General features: G+C 46.1%; 1 protein-coding gene across 3 annotated transcripts in view; it reads left to right on the top strand.

Annotated features, from left to right (window-relative positions):
* The window catches only part of dnm3a (dynamin 3a), a 270,426-nt gene that overhangs the window by 130,748 nt on the left and 123,899 nt on the right, over positions 1 to 15,779 (top strand). For all 3 annotated transcript variants that reach the window (XM_078561578.1, XM_078561577.1, XM_078561576.1), the window contains one exon: positions 1,292 to 1,362. In XM_078561578.1, the coding sequence (XP_078417704.1) occupies positions 1,292 to 1,362 (71 nt within the window). The remainder of the gene's footprint in view (positions 1 to 1,291; positions 1,363 to 15,779) is intronic.

Genomic DNA, 15,779 nt, shown 5'->3' with positions numbered 1-15,779 from the left:
GGGGTTGAATGGCTTCCTGCAGCTTCTATTTCTTATGTTGCTATGCAGGGCTCAGTACTGGGTCCCTAGCTGTTTGTGGTGTATATTGATCATTTAGATTTACATGCAGGGGACATGATTAAGAACTGTGCAGATGATATGAAAATTGGCCTTGTGGTTGATAGTGAGGACAAAAGCTGTAGAGTGCAGGGAGACATCAATGGATGGGTTGTTGGGTAGAAAAACGGCAAACGGAATTCAATCAGGAGAAGTGGGAGGGGATACTAGCCAAGGGATACACAATTATTGATAAGATTCTGAGAAATTTCAGGGAACAGAGGGACCTTGGAGTGCATGTCTACAGATCCTTGTCTATAACAGTACAGGTAGATAAGATGTCTAAGAAGGCATATGGAATACTTGCCTTTGGTGGATGTGGCATAGAGCATAATAGCAGAGAAGTTATGCTGGAATTGTATAAAATACTAGTTAGTCTACAGCTTGAGTACTGTGCAATTCTGGTCACCACATTACAGGATGTGGTACAGAGGATATTGCCATGAATGAAGAACTTTAGCTATGAGGAAAGATTTGATAGGCTAGGATCGTTTTCTTTGGAACAGAGGAGGCTTGGGAAAGATTTAATTGAGGTATATAAAATTATGAGGGGACGAGTTAGAGTGTATAGCAGGGACCAATTTCTGCTGGCAGAGAGGTCATTAACCAGGGGGTGTACATTTAAACTAATTGGTAGAAGGATTGGTAGGGGTTGAGGAATAATTCTTTCACCCGGAAGGTGGTAGGGTTCTGGAACTCACTGACTGAAAAGAGAGAGGCATGAACCCTCATCACATTTAAAGAACATCTGGATGTGTGCTTGAGATGCCGTAATCTACAGGGCTGTGGACCAAAAGCTAGAGGGCGGGATTAGAAAGCATAGCTCTTTCTCAGCTGACACAGCCAGAACATGCCAAATGGCTTCCTTTAATTCTGTAAATCTTCCTACATTTCTAGATTTCTATATTTAGGGAGTGTCAGTAAAATATTTACTTCACATTATCATGTCCCAGCAATATCTATGATTTCCAACCTTCTTACTAGTTTCCTCTATAGTTGGGTGTCTCAAAATAGATCAAATTGAAACCATAACACTGATATTTAATTTAGCTTTGATTCCCACCAGAAAGGTGAAACATACCTGGCAGAAGCTTAGGCAGAGTTTTCACTGTTCACCTATATAGTTAGCTAAAGAACTGAAGGTAGAATGTATCATTCAAAGTTACAGCTTCCAAATGTTTGTCCTCTCTTTTAGGTGTTGTTACTGATTGATATCCAGTTGTCTTATATCAACACCAACCATGAAGATTTCATCGGTTTTGCAAAGTAGGTATCTCGTTAAAGTCTTTTAATGCTGATTATTAATTTGCAAATTAAGTAAAAATATGAAATCTCAATCTCATGTCTCAATCAGACATTGCATGCTCACACCGTGTAAACATCAGTAGTAGATGTAACATAGGCCGGGATTTTCTGCTCCTGTTCGCGCCGGGTGTCATGGCAGACAGAAGCGGAAAATATCGCGAGAAGGTCAAAAATCCGTTTTACAGCATCAGTTCGCGATTGTGCACTGCAGCCTTCAATGGCAGGCCGCATTTCCTGCTGCGGCACAATGGGAAGGCCATTTCAATGTGTTTGCATCGCATTGTAAGGACTCCCCACCAGAATTATCTCCCCAGGCTGTGTTGTCAGGGCATGTTGGCGTGCAATTAGAACAACGTATTTTACAATGGTATATAAGTGACATGCACCTGGTGATCTGCAGTTCACTTGTGACTTCGCAGTTCATTCGCCTACCTTGCATCATGCAGTGCTCGTGATAATCAGCGCCAGGCTTCGCAGGAGCATCACATCGCTTTCAGGGGGTTGTCACAGGCAAGTCTCTACTTACCAGACCAGTGGTAAGATGGGGATGACTGTTAATGAGCTTCAGGGTTAGGGCTGCACTGGGGGAAACAGGCCTGAGGCATGGGAAGGGGCTGCAGGGCAAGGTCTCCACTGGGGAAGGAGGGAAACTGGCCTGATGCATGGGAAGGGGCTGCAGAACAAGGGCTCCACTGGGCACGGGGGGAAACTGGCCTGAGGCGGGGGAAACTGGCCTGAGGCATGGGAATGGAAAGGGCTCCACTGTAGGGTAAGAGTGGCGAAGGTTGCTCTCCAATCTGCCCTCAGACACATGACTGGGGTGGGGGTAGTGGGTGCAGGGAGTTAGTGTCCTCAGTGCCAGGATGGGGAAAGAGTATGATACAAAATGACATAAGCCAACTGGGGCCAGAATAGGAGGAGTGCTGAGTGAAGAAGCACCTCAGTTTACATTGTTGAGCTTGCAAAGACTATACTTGTCCCAGTCCAGGGAGGGGGAGGGCATGTCTGTTCAGCCTTAGCCATGTCCAGCATGTTGTGCATTGTTGTAACAGCATGCACCTCGGTCTGTGGGATTTCTGGCATCCTACTGGGCCGCAGATGGCACACTCAGTCAGGGGAGGCACCTGCAGTTACAGATGGTGAGAAGGTATTGCTTGGGTGTCCAAAGGTGCTTGGGAGGCAGCGGGGGGGTATATATTTAACTGTGTAAGTGGCCTCAAGATAGGGAGGGGTGAGGTCTACGTGAGGCATAGTCACATCCACCTCAAAATGTTCAGGGGCTAACAAACAGACATCCACCACAATCACGATGGGATGAAGGAATACAGGGGGAGGATTGAGAAGTCTTGAAGGGAAGGAAACCTGAACGTTAAGCTCCTCTGGGACGATGGGAGGGGTTTCCACACTCACACAGGGAGGATCCAATATGGTCTAGCAGTCAGAGTTCAGCACCATCATCTTCCAACCTGCAGCGATGTCACACTACAAAATTAAATTGAGGAGAAACTCTGCTGGTGAGAGCTCTGAGGGTGGATTGAAGGGCAGGTGCATGGTTAAAGGGGCACCCAATGGAGCTGTTCATTCCCAAATGAAAACAGCTGAGACATGTTAGGAGCCTTTCAGTGACAATGCAAGGAATCAAGAAAGTGAAACTATGGTGCGCATTCATGCGAGACTAAGGGAGGTGTCAGCTGTGGCTCAGTCCATAGCACCCTCGCCTTTGACTCAGAGGGTTGTGGGTTCATGTCTCACTCCCGGAAACCAAGAACTGTGATTGTACTCGAAAGAGTTGCAATCTATGACTGTTGATAACTCGAAAGAGTTTCATGCGAGACTAATCCAGAATGGTGGCTCAAATCAATCTCCTTGTATTAACCCCTTGCTCGCAGCATGGAAAATCTCCAGAGCGATAACGAACTCCAAAGAAATTGGGTGACTGGACAAGCTTCAGATGCGTGTTAGAATCGTGGCGTTGGCAGATTCACAGAAAGGAAGCCTCAGGCCCCCTCTCAAATAATCTCATGTCATTACCAAACATATTCCCTCATGTTTATTCCAAATAGTATAGTATTGGGGTGCAGTGAATGAGGATCCCAGTGCCTGGGCGTAAAGCAACACATCCAAGTGCCTGGCCAAAGCAATCTCATCAAAGCCGGTCAGGTAAAGGGGGGAGGGGTGTGGGAGTGGAAGGAGCACTTTGAAATGCACCCTGCACTGGCCAGGATTTCAGAGGCAAATAGTTGCTGGGACAAAGCCCTCGAACCCACGTTCACTGATGAATCATTTACAGAAATAGGACCTTTGGAGGCTGATGGTGACTCATGTCTGTTTCTCATTGATGCTGCAGAGAGGAGACCATCAGCAAGATGGAGCCTGGATTTATTGCCGCCTGCATAATCACATACAGGCAGGAGAGAAGAAGGAGAAGATTGCGATGGAGGCGCCTGGCTCGCCAATGGGAGGAGCAAAACCCTCAAGACCAAAAGGCAGCAGGGCCTCCTCTGGACACAGAGGATGAGGCTCTCAAAAACGTCATGCGTAGGCGCCTCGCAAGACCAAGGGCGTACAGCAGATGAAAGAGCTGATGCCTTCGCATGTCCAGGGATCTGGTGCCTCACGTTTGCCACATTCTCCAGGAATTGGCACCACTGGGACTGGGAAAGTCACCACCGCTCTTAACTTCTACGTCAGTAGCTCCTTCCAGGGCTCCACTGAGGATATCTGCAGGATCTCTCAAGCACCCACGCACAAATGCAAACATCAGATCATAGATGCCCTTTTTGCCAAGGCCCTCAATTACATCAACTTCGACAGAGATCAAGCAAGCCAGGACGCCAGAGCAGTGGTCTTTGCAGTGATTTCCAGATCTCACAGGTGCAGGGTGTCATTGATAGCACTTGTGGCTATAAAAGCTCCCTGGCAACAGGCATTGCAATACACAAACAGGAAAGGCTACCACTCGCTCAATGTACAGCTGATCTGCGATCATAAGAAACTTATGCAGATTTGCACCAGATACCCAGGAAGCATCTACGACTCATACATCTTGAGTAGATCACAGATCACGGACATCTTCGAGGGACCACACAGGATCCAGGGCTGGCTGCTCAGTGAGAAAGGGTACCTGTAAAGGACATGGCTTATGATGCCCGTGCGGCGGCCATAGAACGCTGCAGAGAGAAGGTATCACGAAGCTCATGCTACTACCTGAACATTGATGGAGCGCACCATAGGCACCTCAAAGATGCAATTCCAATGTCTGGACAGATCAGGCGGAGCACTCCAGTACAGCCCCCAGAGGGTCTCATGGATGTTCGTGGCTTGCTGCGCGCTGTACAACCTGGCACTGCAAAGTGGGGAGGACTTGCCAGATGTCAACATGGAAGAGCTGCACATCTCCTCTGATGAGGAGGACATCAAAAGGGATGAGGGTGACATCGAAGGGGATGAGGGTGTTAAGTTCGAAAAAGCCGAAGTTTCAGGGGAAGAGGCCATAGCACGGGCCAGACAAGGCATGCGTGCGCGTAAGGCTCTCATAGCCACAGATTCCACGAGGGTGGCGAGTTGTAGTGAGTACTCTCTGGGACAAGTGCCCTCCGTCATGGGCCAACATGAACACCAATGTTGCTATTCCTCTCATTTCAACCATGCGCTTTAATATGAGAGTGAATGGTTACACATCAGGCTCACATTGTCCTGATCCTTTGAAGGATGATGAAGCCTCGGGAGCATGTGTCCTTGTTGAGATGAGGTACGAACTGGTGGAGCAAGTCCCGGCATCAGATGTCAGAAAGTTCTGCCTCTTCAAGTGTCTCTCCAGCATCCCAGTCACAACGGCAGCTTCTAAAGCCAGGAGCTGTTCCACTGTTCCTCAGTGGGCTTGAAGCTGTGTGCCTTCAATCTGACAAAGCCCCTCAAGAGAAGCTGAGAGATGATCTGGCGAAAGTGGACTGGTTACAGCTACTTGAAGGGAAATCAGTGACAGACCAATGGAAAACATTCAAAAGTGAGCTTCTACAGGCACAGTGTATACATGTCCCCACAAAGAAAAAGGGCGGTACTGCCAAACCTAGAGCCCATTGGTTATCTAGAAATATACAAGATAAAATAAGGCAGAAAAAGAAAGCTATGACAGTCACAAAAAACTTAATACTGCAGAAAGCCTAGAGAAGTATAGAAAGTACAGGGATGAAGTAAAAAAGGTAATTAGGAAAGCAAAGAGAGGATATGAAAAAATATTGGCAGGTAAAATCAAAGAAAACCCAAAGTTGTTTTAGCAGTACATTAAGAACAAGAGAACAACTAAGGAAAGGGTAGGGCTGATCAGAGATGTATATGGTAACTTGTGCTCTGATGCTGAAGATGTGGGCAGGGTTCTCAATGAGTACTTTGTCTCTGTCTTCAGTAACGAGAGAGGTAAAGCAGATATTCTAGTTAAAGAGGAATGTGAAATATTAGATACAATAAGCGAGGATGTGCTGGAGGAACTGATATCCTTGAAGGTGGATAAGTCACCAGGGCTGGATGGATTGTATCCCAGGCTGTTAAAGGAAGCCCAGGGTGGCAATAGTGGATGCTCTGAGAATCATTTTCCAATCCTCAATAGATACAGGTGAGGTACCAAAGGACCTTGTATCATTATTTAAAAAGGGTGCGAGGGATAGACCAGATAATTATTGGCTGGTCAATCTGACTTCTGTGTTGGGCAAATTATTAGAATCAATTCTGAGAGATAAGGTAAAACAGTCACTTGGAAAGGAACGGAATAATCAGGGATAGTCGGCATGGTTTTGTTAGGGGAAGGTCATGTCTTACTAATTTAATCAAATGTTTTGAGGAAGTAACAAGAAGGATTGAAGAGGGTAATGCAGGGGATGATTCCTAGATCGATTTTAGTTAGGCATTTAACAAGGTCCCAAATGGCAAACTGGTCAGAAAAATCAAAGCCCATGGGATACAGGGGAATACGGCAAGTTGGATTCAGAATTGGTTCAGCAACAGGAAACAAAGGGTGATGGTTGATGGATGTTTTTTGCGAATGGAAAACACATTCCATTGACATTCCACAGGGCTCAGTGTTGAGTCCATGCTGTTTGTTGTATATATTAATGCTTTGGACTTAAATGTAGGTGGCATGATTGGGAAATTTTCAGATGACACAAAAATTGGTTGTGTAGTTGATACTGAAAAGGATGGCTGTTGTTTCCAGGATGATATCAATGGTTTGCTTGAGTGGGCAGAAAAGTGGCAGATGGAATTCAATCAGTGAAGGGTGAGGTAATGCATTTGGGCAGGGCAAACAAAGCTAGGGAATACACAGTAAGTGGGAGGATATTGAGAAGGGTAGAGAAACACAACAACATAAGAAATAGGAGCAGGAGTAGGCCACTCGGCCCCTCAAACCTGCCCCACCATTCAATAAGATCATGGCTGACCTGACCCAGGCCTCAACTCCTCTTTCGTGCCAGCTCCTCATAGCCTTCAACTCCCTAATATTTATCTATCTACCTACTCTTTAAAAACTTTCAGTAATCTAGCCTCCATAATTCTCTGGGGTAGAGAATTCCAGATATTCACTACCCTCTGAGAGAAGAAATCCCTTTGCATCTCAGTTTTAAATGAGTGATCCCTTATTCTCTAACTATGTGCCCTAGTTTGAGATTCCCCCACTAGTAGAAACATCTTCTCAATATCTGCCCTGTCAAGCCCCCTCAGAACCTTGTACATTTCAATAAGATCACTCCTCATTCTTCTAAACTCTAATGAATAAAGGCCTAACCTGTTTAGCCGTTCTTGATAAGTCAACCCCTTCATCCCAGGAATCAGCCCAGTGAATCTCTTTTGACCTGCCTCCAATGCCTCCAGTATATCCTTTCTTAAATATGGGGACCAAAACTGTAGACAGTACTCCAGGTGTGGCCTCACCAACACCCTGGCAATACAGGCCAAAATTCCATTTGCCTTCTTAATTACTTGCTGCACCTGCATGCTAACTTTTTGTGTTTCATGCACAAGAACACCCAGATCCCTCTGTGCTGTACTTTTTTGGAATCTCACTTCATTTAAATAATAGTCTGCCTTTTGACCCTTCCTACCAAAGTGCATGACCTCACACTTTCCTACATTAAACTGTCAACTTTTTGCCCACTCACTCAACCAATCTATACCCCCTTGCAGATTCCTTATGTCCTCATCACAACATGCCCTCCCACCTATTTTTGTATCGTCAGCAAATTTGGATACATTACACTTTGCCCACTCCTCCAAGTCATTAATATAGATAGTAAATAAATGAGGCCCTAGGACTGATCCTTGTGGCACTCCACTAGTTACATTTTTCCAACCTGAATAAGATCCATTAATCCCGACTCTCTGTCTTCTGTGTGTTAACCAATCCTCAATCCATGCTAATACATTACCCCCAATACCGTGGGCTTCTATCTTGTGCAATAACCATTTATGTGGCACCTTATCAAATGCCTTCTGGAAATCCAAATGCACTACATCTACCCTGTATCAACTCTTGTTTGTTATATCCTCAAAGAACTCTAGCAAATTTGTCAAACACGATTTCCCTTTCACAAAACCATGTTGACTCTGTTTGATTGCATTAAGCTTTTCTAAGTGTCCTGCTATTTCTTCCTTAATAATGGACTCTAACATTTTCCCAATGACAGATGTTAGGCTGACTGGCCTATAGTTTCCATTTTGTCTCCCTCCCTTCTTGAACAGGGATGTCACATTAGTGGTTTTCCAATCCACTGGGACCCTCCCGGAATCGAGTGAGTTCTGGAATATTTTGACCAATGTCTCCACTATCTCTGCAGCCACTACCTTTAAAACCCTTGGATGCAGGCCATCAGGCCCTGGCAACTTGTCTAACTTTAGTCCCATTAGTTTGTCAGATACTTTGTCCCTCGTGATACAGACTGTTACAAGATCTTTCCTCCCATTAGCTCCTTGCTTATCTGATATCTTTGGGATGTTATTAGTGTCCTCCACCATGAAGACCGATGCAAAATATTGGTTTAAATCACCTACCATTTCCCTGTTCCCTGTTCTCTAGTCGCATCCTCCAAGGGTCCCGTACTCACTTTAGCCACTCTTATATACCCGTAGAAGCTCTTGCTGTTTGTTTTTATATTTCTTGCCAATTTACTTTCATAATCAGTTTTCTCCCTCTTTATTAGCTTTTTAGCCATCTGCTGTTGGTTCCTAAAAAATTCCCAATCCTCTGGCCTACCACTAGTTTTCACTGCTTTGTATACCTTAGGTTTTGATTGGATACTCTCCTTGACCACCTTTGTTAACCACGGGTGGTTCATCCTTCTCATTGAGTCCTTCTTTTTGACTGGGATAAATTTTTGCTGAGCGTTATGAAATATTTGCTTGAACGTCTGCCACTGCTCATCCACTGACCTTCCCCTTAATCCATTTCCCCAGCCCACTTTAGACAGCTCTTTCTTCATACCTCTGTAATTACCCTTATTTAAGTTGAGGACACAGGTTTGAGTCTCTCAAACTGAATTTGAAATTCTACCATGTTGTGATCGCTACCCCCTAGAGAATCCTTAACTACGATATCTCTTACTAATCCTACCTCATTACACATTACTAGATCTAAAACTGCCTGTTCCCGGGTAGTTTCTAAGAACCAATCCCTGATGCACTCAACAAACTTGTCTTCCATGTTACCCCTGCCAATCTGATTTGTCCAGTCAGTATGCAGATTAAAATTACCCATGACAATTGTAGCACCCTTCTTACTCATCTCCATTATTTCCCGATTTATGCTTTGTCCTAAGGTGAGGCAACTTTTCAGAGGCCTATAGATCACTCCCACCCGTGACTTCTTCCCTTTGCTATTCCTTATTTCCACCCAAACTGATTCCACATCACGATCTATTGCGCCTATATCACTACTCACCACTGCACTGATACCTTCCTTTATTAACAAAGCTACCCCACCTTCTTTTCCTTTTTGCCTATTTTTCTGGAATGTCGAATACCCTTGAATATTGAGTTCCCAGCCTTGGTCACCCTGCAACCACCTCTCCCTATTTGCTATCAAGTCATATTCATTTATTTCTATTTGTGCCTTCAACTCATCTGTCTTGTTACAAATGCTACGTGCATTCAGACAAAGACTTTTTACCATTATTACTCATTATGGCTCTAATTTCTGCTGCATTCTTCTGCTTATATTTTCTGCCCCTTCCTGTCACACTTTGATTATCGGTCACCTCTTCACTACCCTGCACCTCTGCTTTCTCATTTCTTTTTGATTTTTTAAGCTTTTCTTCAATTGAGCCCTCCCCCCCCCACTAATTAGTTTAAAGTCCTATCTACAATCCTAGTTATATGATTCGTCAGGACACTGGTGCCAGCATGGTTCAAATGAAGCCCAGCCCAACAGAACAGCTCTCTCCTTCCCCAGTACTGTTGTCAGTGCCCCATGAATCAGAACCCATTTCTCCCACACCAACCTTTGAGCCAATAGCATTATGAGAATTATTATATCTTCTTGACAAGTATGACCGACCAAGAAACATTCTTGCTCCTACCACCTGCCATCAGGATTTACAGGCTGATAATCAACCTGTTTGGCACATTATGAACACACCTTCCATGGCCATCAGGTCCTGAAGTGGGACTTGAACCTGGAGCTTCTGGCCCAGAGACTGGGACACTACCACCGCGCCACAAGACCTGCGGGGGACCTTGGTGTTCACGTCAACAGGTCTCTGAAGGTGGCAGGACAGGTGGGTAGGGTAGTAAAGAAAGCATATGGAACTCTTTCCTTTATTGGATGAGGTCTAAAATACAAAAGCAGGGATGTAATGATGGAACAAAAACAGAAAATGCTGGAAAATCTCAGCAGGTCTAACAGCATCTGTGGAGAGAAAAAAAGTTAATGTTTTGAGTCCGTATGACTTCTTCAGAGCTAAAGAGAAGTAAAATGTGATGAAATTTATACTGTTTAAGGGGTGTGGGGAAGGTGAAGCTGGACAGAGGGCCAGTGATAGGTGGAGGCAAAGGACAGATTGCCAGAGATGTCATGGACAAAAGGACAAAGGGATGTTAATGATAGTAGTACTGGTTAAAGGAGGTGCTGATGGTGGCATTAAGGTCAGAAAGCAGAATGTGATAATAGCAGGACAAGAGTAAGCACTCTGGAAAGAACAACATGAACAAGTGACAGATAGCCCTTGTGGGGGGAGGGGACAGTGGTGGGAACAAAGATTGAAAATAGGATAATAGATGGGGATAAAACAACACATAAGAATGAAAATAAATAAAAATAAGTGGATAAAAAATAAGAATTAGAAAATTAAAATTAAAAAATTACATAAATATTGAAAAAAGGGGATAAAAAAGAGGGTGAGGATGGAGGAGAGAGTTTATGGTCTGAATTTGTTGAACTCAATGTTAAGTCTGGAAGACTGTAAAGTGCCTAATCGGAAGATGAGGTGCTGTTCCTCCAGTTTGTGTTAGGCTTCACTGGAACGTCGTAGCAGGCCAAGAATGGATATGTGAGCATGAGAGCACGATGGGGTGTTGAAATGGAAAGCGACAGGAAGGTCTGGGTCATGCTTGTGGACAGACTGAAGGTGTTCCGCAAAGCGGTCACCCAGTCTGCGTTTGGTCTCTCCAATATAGAGGAGACCACACTGGGAGCAGCGAATGCGTAGGCCAAATTGAAGGAGGTGCAAGTGAAGCGCTGCTTCACCTGAAAGGAGTGTTTGGGCCCTTGGACAGTGAGGAGGGAGGAGGTAAAGGGGCAGGTGTTGTACCTTCTGCGATTGGGTGGGAAGGTGCCGTGGGAGGGGCTTGAGGTGTTGGGGGTGATGGAGGAGTGGACCAGGGTGTCCCGGAGGGAATGCTCCCCACAGAATGCCGACGGGGGACGGGGTGAAGGGAAGATGTGTTTGGTGGTACATCGTGCTGTCGGCATTCCTCTCTCCTCACCCTCTCTCCTTGTACACTACACCTTCACCTTTCAAGAATGCAAACGAGATAGGAGAACACCTCTACCTCAATCTTACACAGCCAAGAATAAACATGGGGTGACCCTGCAAAGAATGTAAACAAGGTTCCTTCCAGAATCACACTTAGCATTAAGGTCGAGGCATCACTGATGTCAAGAATGATCTGAGAAAGGGGCACGCACTGTGGTGATATGGAAGCATATGCCATGGATAGCGACATCTGCGATAAGCGGGGGGAGGGACCATGGTATCACATATGATCGACAACAATACAGCTCATCATAAAAAGGAGGCATACACAAGAGGAGATGTGAAATGGGTACAATTCTATGTACATTTGTGAACATTAAATATATGTTGTGAACACCCATGCCACCATTGTGCTCCTAAATTTTCTGATCTTCCTAACCCTACCGCTATGTCTAGGCGTTTCCCTGACACCCACAACAGAAGTGGAGACAGCCTGCTGACTGCTACACCCTGTTGTCTGTGATGACTTTGGTGGGTGTCCTTTGGAGGGCTGAGACCTGGAGGGCCCCGGCCTGCTTTGAGAGTCCTGATGTGGGGCAGGTGCACCCTCTTCGGCCTGTGGAGCTGCAGGTGATAGCGTCACAAGAAGAAGGGATTGAGATCGGCCAGACAGTCCCGGAATCACATGGATGGATGACCCCAGGGTATCCAGCTGTTGGTTCTTCTCCCTATGGGTGCCCAAGGGCCCCTGGCTAACACTTTGAGGAGAAGAGGCAGCCTGAGTGATTTCCCCCCTCTGATGGATGTCACCAATGGCTACGGCGATGGAGTACTGCTTTTGTATTAGTGCAGGACCATGTCCTGCACCAAGGTCTCCATGGCAACCACCATCCTATCAGTGTTCACCTCAGTGCATTGGCATGCCAGCGCTGTCACCTGACACTGAATGCGGATGGACTCCTCCATCATCTGTCGCAATCTGAGGAATGCAGCTGACATCCCTTCCTGATGTTCCCATGATTGTTGCTGTCCCTCCACCAACTGATTCAGGGCCAAGTCCAGAAGCTCGTCATCTGACTCAGACTCAGCAGAATCCTGGCCTCCAGCAGTCCTCCGAGTGCCAGCGACCTCAGATACCCCTGCCTCTCCCTGCTGTGAGCCAGATTATGTGCCGTGCTCACCAAATTGTGACGCCAAGGCTGCTCTAGAACTAGGTCCCACATGGTGTGTGTCTGCCCTGCTGGAGAGTGTGGGTGAGCGCTGTGACGGGTCTTCAATGGTGCTGTCCTCAGGTTACTCATCTGAGGTGTCGTCAGGGCTCAAGCTAAAGGCCTGGCTGGCTGAGGGTCTCGGGTGCTTCGCAGAGGTGCCTATGAAAGATGGTATAGATAATAGTGCATGGCAAGCAGCTGTAAACGGGACAACGCACTCACAGCTTGGTTGTTTGAGGGGTGAACTGATTCAGGATCCTCATGTGGGTGTTTGCTGCCCACCTCACTGTTGCCACAGGCACAGTCCAAGTCCTCTCCTGCTCTGTTCTCAAAGTCAGTGAGGACTTTGCTGTCCTGGCCCTTGCTTTCCAACCCCGGTCTGGGACCTCTCCCTGCGATTGTGTGCAAGCTTGTCCTGCGTAAGGACAGATGGAGAGTGTGAACAGGATGCCAGGGCAGATGATAAGGATAAAAGCAAAATGCTGCGGATGCTGGAAATCTGAAACAAAAACAAAAATTGCTGGAAAAACTCAGCAGGTCTGACAGCATCTGTGGGGAGAAAGACAGAGTTAACATTTCGAAACCGTATCACTCTCTGATGAAGAGTCATACAGACTCGAGTCGTTAACTCTGTCTTTCTCTCCACAGATGCTGTTAGACCTGCAGATGATAAGGATGCCTGGCATGTGTGGGTGGTGAGTGGAGCCATGGACGGGATAAGGACACAAGCTCCAGAGGAGCTGATCCCAGATGGAGATGTGAAGGTCTGTGTGAGAGTGAGTGGGGATGTCCCTTAAGCTGGCAGTATGTGATATCCCTGTGAATGTGCGATGGGCTTGTGAATGCGTGAGTAGAGAGTGATGAGATGGCTGAATTCCTCTGGCGGAAGGGATGAGATCATTCATCCTCTTTCTGCACTTGATGACTGACCCCCTGTGTGATGCATTGGCACTGACCACCGCTGTCACTGCCTCCCAAGCCTGAGTGGTGGGGTTTGTGAACCTCCTCCAGCATTCACAGGGATAGAGGACATAATTTCGGGCCTCCATAGTGTTCAGCAGGCATTCCAGTGAGGCATCACTGAACTTGGAGGCTGCAGCCTTCTTTCCTTTTGGGGCCATCACTCTCATCTGTGGCAGTCTTGGGCAACAACCATTGAAAAAGCCGTGCATGGGCACTGTTTGAATATGGCGCCCGGAGTGAGAAAGCAGCGAGCTCATGGCGGGGCGGGCAAATCAGAGGCCGCCCTCCCATGATCCGGCGTGTTTCTCGTGCATGCATGATTAATGAGGCGGGAAGTGAATGATATGGTGCGAAAACCCACCATTGTAACCAGTGGGTAAAACTCCGTTTTTCACACCCGCTGCTGCACTTGGCGTAATGAGGGGAAAACCCTGCCCATACTCTTAAAATTCATGTATTAATCAAAAGCCACAGAACATTTACAGTTAGTTTATAATGTTACACAAATCCTTTTATTGTGTTGCAACCAGTTAACCTACACCAATACACCATCCATATAATTTTTTGAAAAGTTGAATGTACAAAACACTTTACACACTGCTCAATTTTCCATGTTGTTTTGCCCCTTGAGTATCTAGTTATGAGAAACAATTAAGCTAGAAAAGTGATGCAGATGTGGGCCATGAGGTTGAGTTAAATAGAGGAACTTTGGGTTCTTTACCCTTGAAAGGAGACAAGAGAGAGGAGATCTTATTGAAATATGCAAGCTACTAAATTGCACAGAGGAAGTTAATCTAGATCAGTACTTCATGGTGTGCCAGAATACTAAAATAGAGGATACAGTAAGTCCTCACGTTAAGTCGCCCCGCTTAATGTTGTTTCATTTTAAGGTTGTATATTCGTTTGGTCCTGTTTTCTGATTTATGTCACCATTTTCTTTTCTACATTGACTGCACTCTGACCAGACACCCCCACGCTGCACTCTGGGCCCATCACTGCCATGTTTTGATGCTATCTCCCTGCTGTGTCACCAGAGGTTGAGGCTGCGGGGGAAGAGCGAGGCCCTAGATCCAGGAACTGGAGCACAGGGCAGGGAGCCTTATCCAGAGGCTTGGGCTGGACAGTCACCGCCACTCGGAGTGATGCAATCGCGGCTCAGGACGGCAAGCTGCTGACTGCTGGTTGGGTGGTGAAGTGTGAAAAACCGGAGGATGTGGTTCGGGGAGTAGAGGACGTGGGAGTGGGGGCCCCTGGCTGAATCTACGGACTCCCTGGTTCAACCTCTGCCAGATGGCCCCATCTGCTCCACCCCCACCCCAGCACAATTCACAGCCAGGAACAGGGGCTAGGCCCCCTACAGAATGTAAGGAAGAGGTCCAGGCTCTGGGCCCAGATGTAGCCTCAGACTCAGAGTTGGCCACTACCTCGAGTTGTTGAGTCACTGCTCTGGGCTGAGGTGGGGATGAGGATAAGTGGGGTGGGGAATGGGTGTGAGACTGAGTGGGAAGGAGAGAGAGAGAGGCACACACAGAGTGGGAAAAGAAATCAAGCAAAAAGTTGAACTGAGTTTCAGGAGTCTCTGGGTGAGAAGCTGTGCTACTCAAGGCTTCTTTGGGTGATTTAGTGTTATCTAATTTGAATATATATAATATTTCTGTTATATTCAGTGGTTTATTTTAATTTGCAAGTCATCCCAGCTAGGAATGCCCAGAGCTGCACACATATGGTACAGTATTTCAAATTGTACATTGCTTTTTCTGGGTGGGAAATGCCCAAAGGAATCTAACTCCAGCTTTAACATTGATTCCTAAGGGAATCCATAATTCACTTAAAGTCGTTTCACTTAAAGTCGCTATTTTTTGGGAACACAACCACAACTTTAAATGAGGGCTTACTGTATGGTTAAAGCATTGAAAGGAAAGCTGAGGATGGATAACAGGAAGATCTTTTTCAAAGAAATTGATGCTGTTTGGTTGTCAAGCGGACTCTGATTGGTAGAGGCATTGCTGTGGAGAATGCACCAGGGAACAGGTAACTGCCAAGCTTTGTTTAAACTCAAACCAGGCATGTTGACCCTGATTGGTCAAAGCACCAATTGGCACCCTCTTCTAGTGCAAAATAAATTGTTGCTACCTTTGGGATTTGGTATTCTTGCAACTCTGTCCTGATGAGTGCAAGACAAAAAACTTTGATAGCATGTCTTCTTTTTCAGCAATACAGAAACAAAATCATGAACTAGTTGATG

The sequence above is a fragment of the Cetorhinus maximus genome, chromosome 17 (genome assembly GCF_964194155.1).
Source record: "Cetorhinus maximus chromosome 17, sCetMax3.hap1.1, whole genome shotgun sequence".
Taxonomy (NCBI): Eukaryota; Metazoa; Chordata; class Chondrichthyes; order Lamniformes; family Cetorhinidae; genus Cetorhinus; species Cetorhinus maximus.
This window is presented reverse-complemented; position numbering and strand designations above follow the sequence as displayed.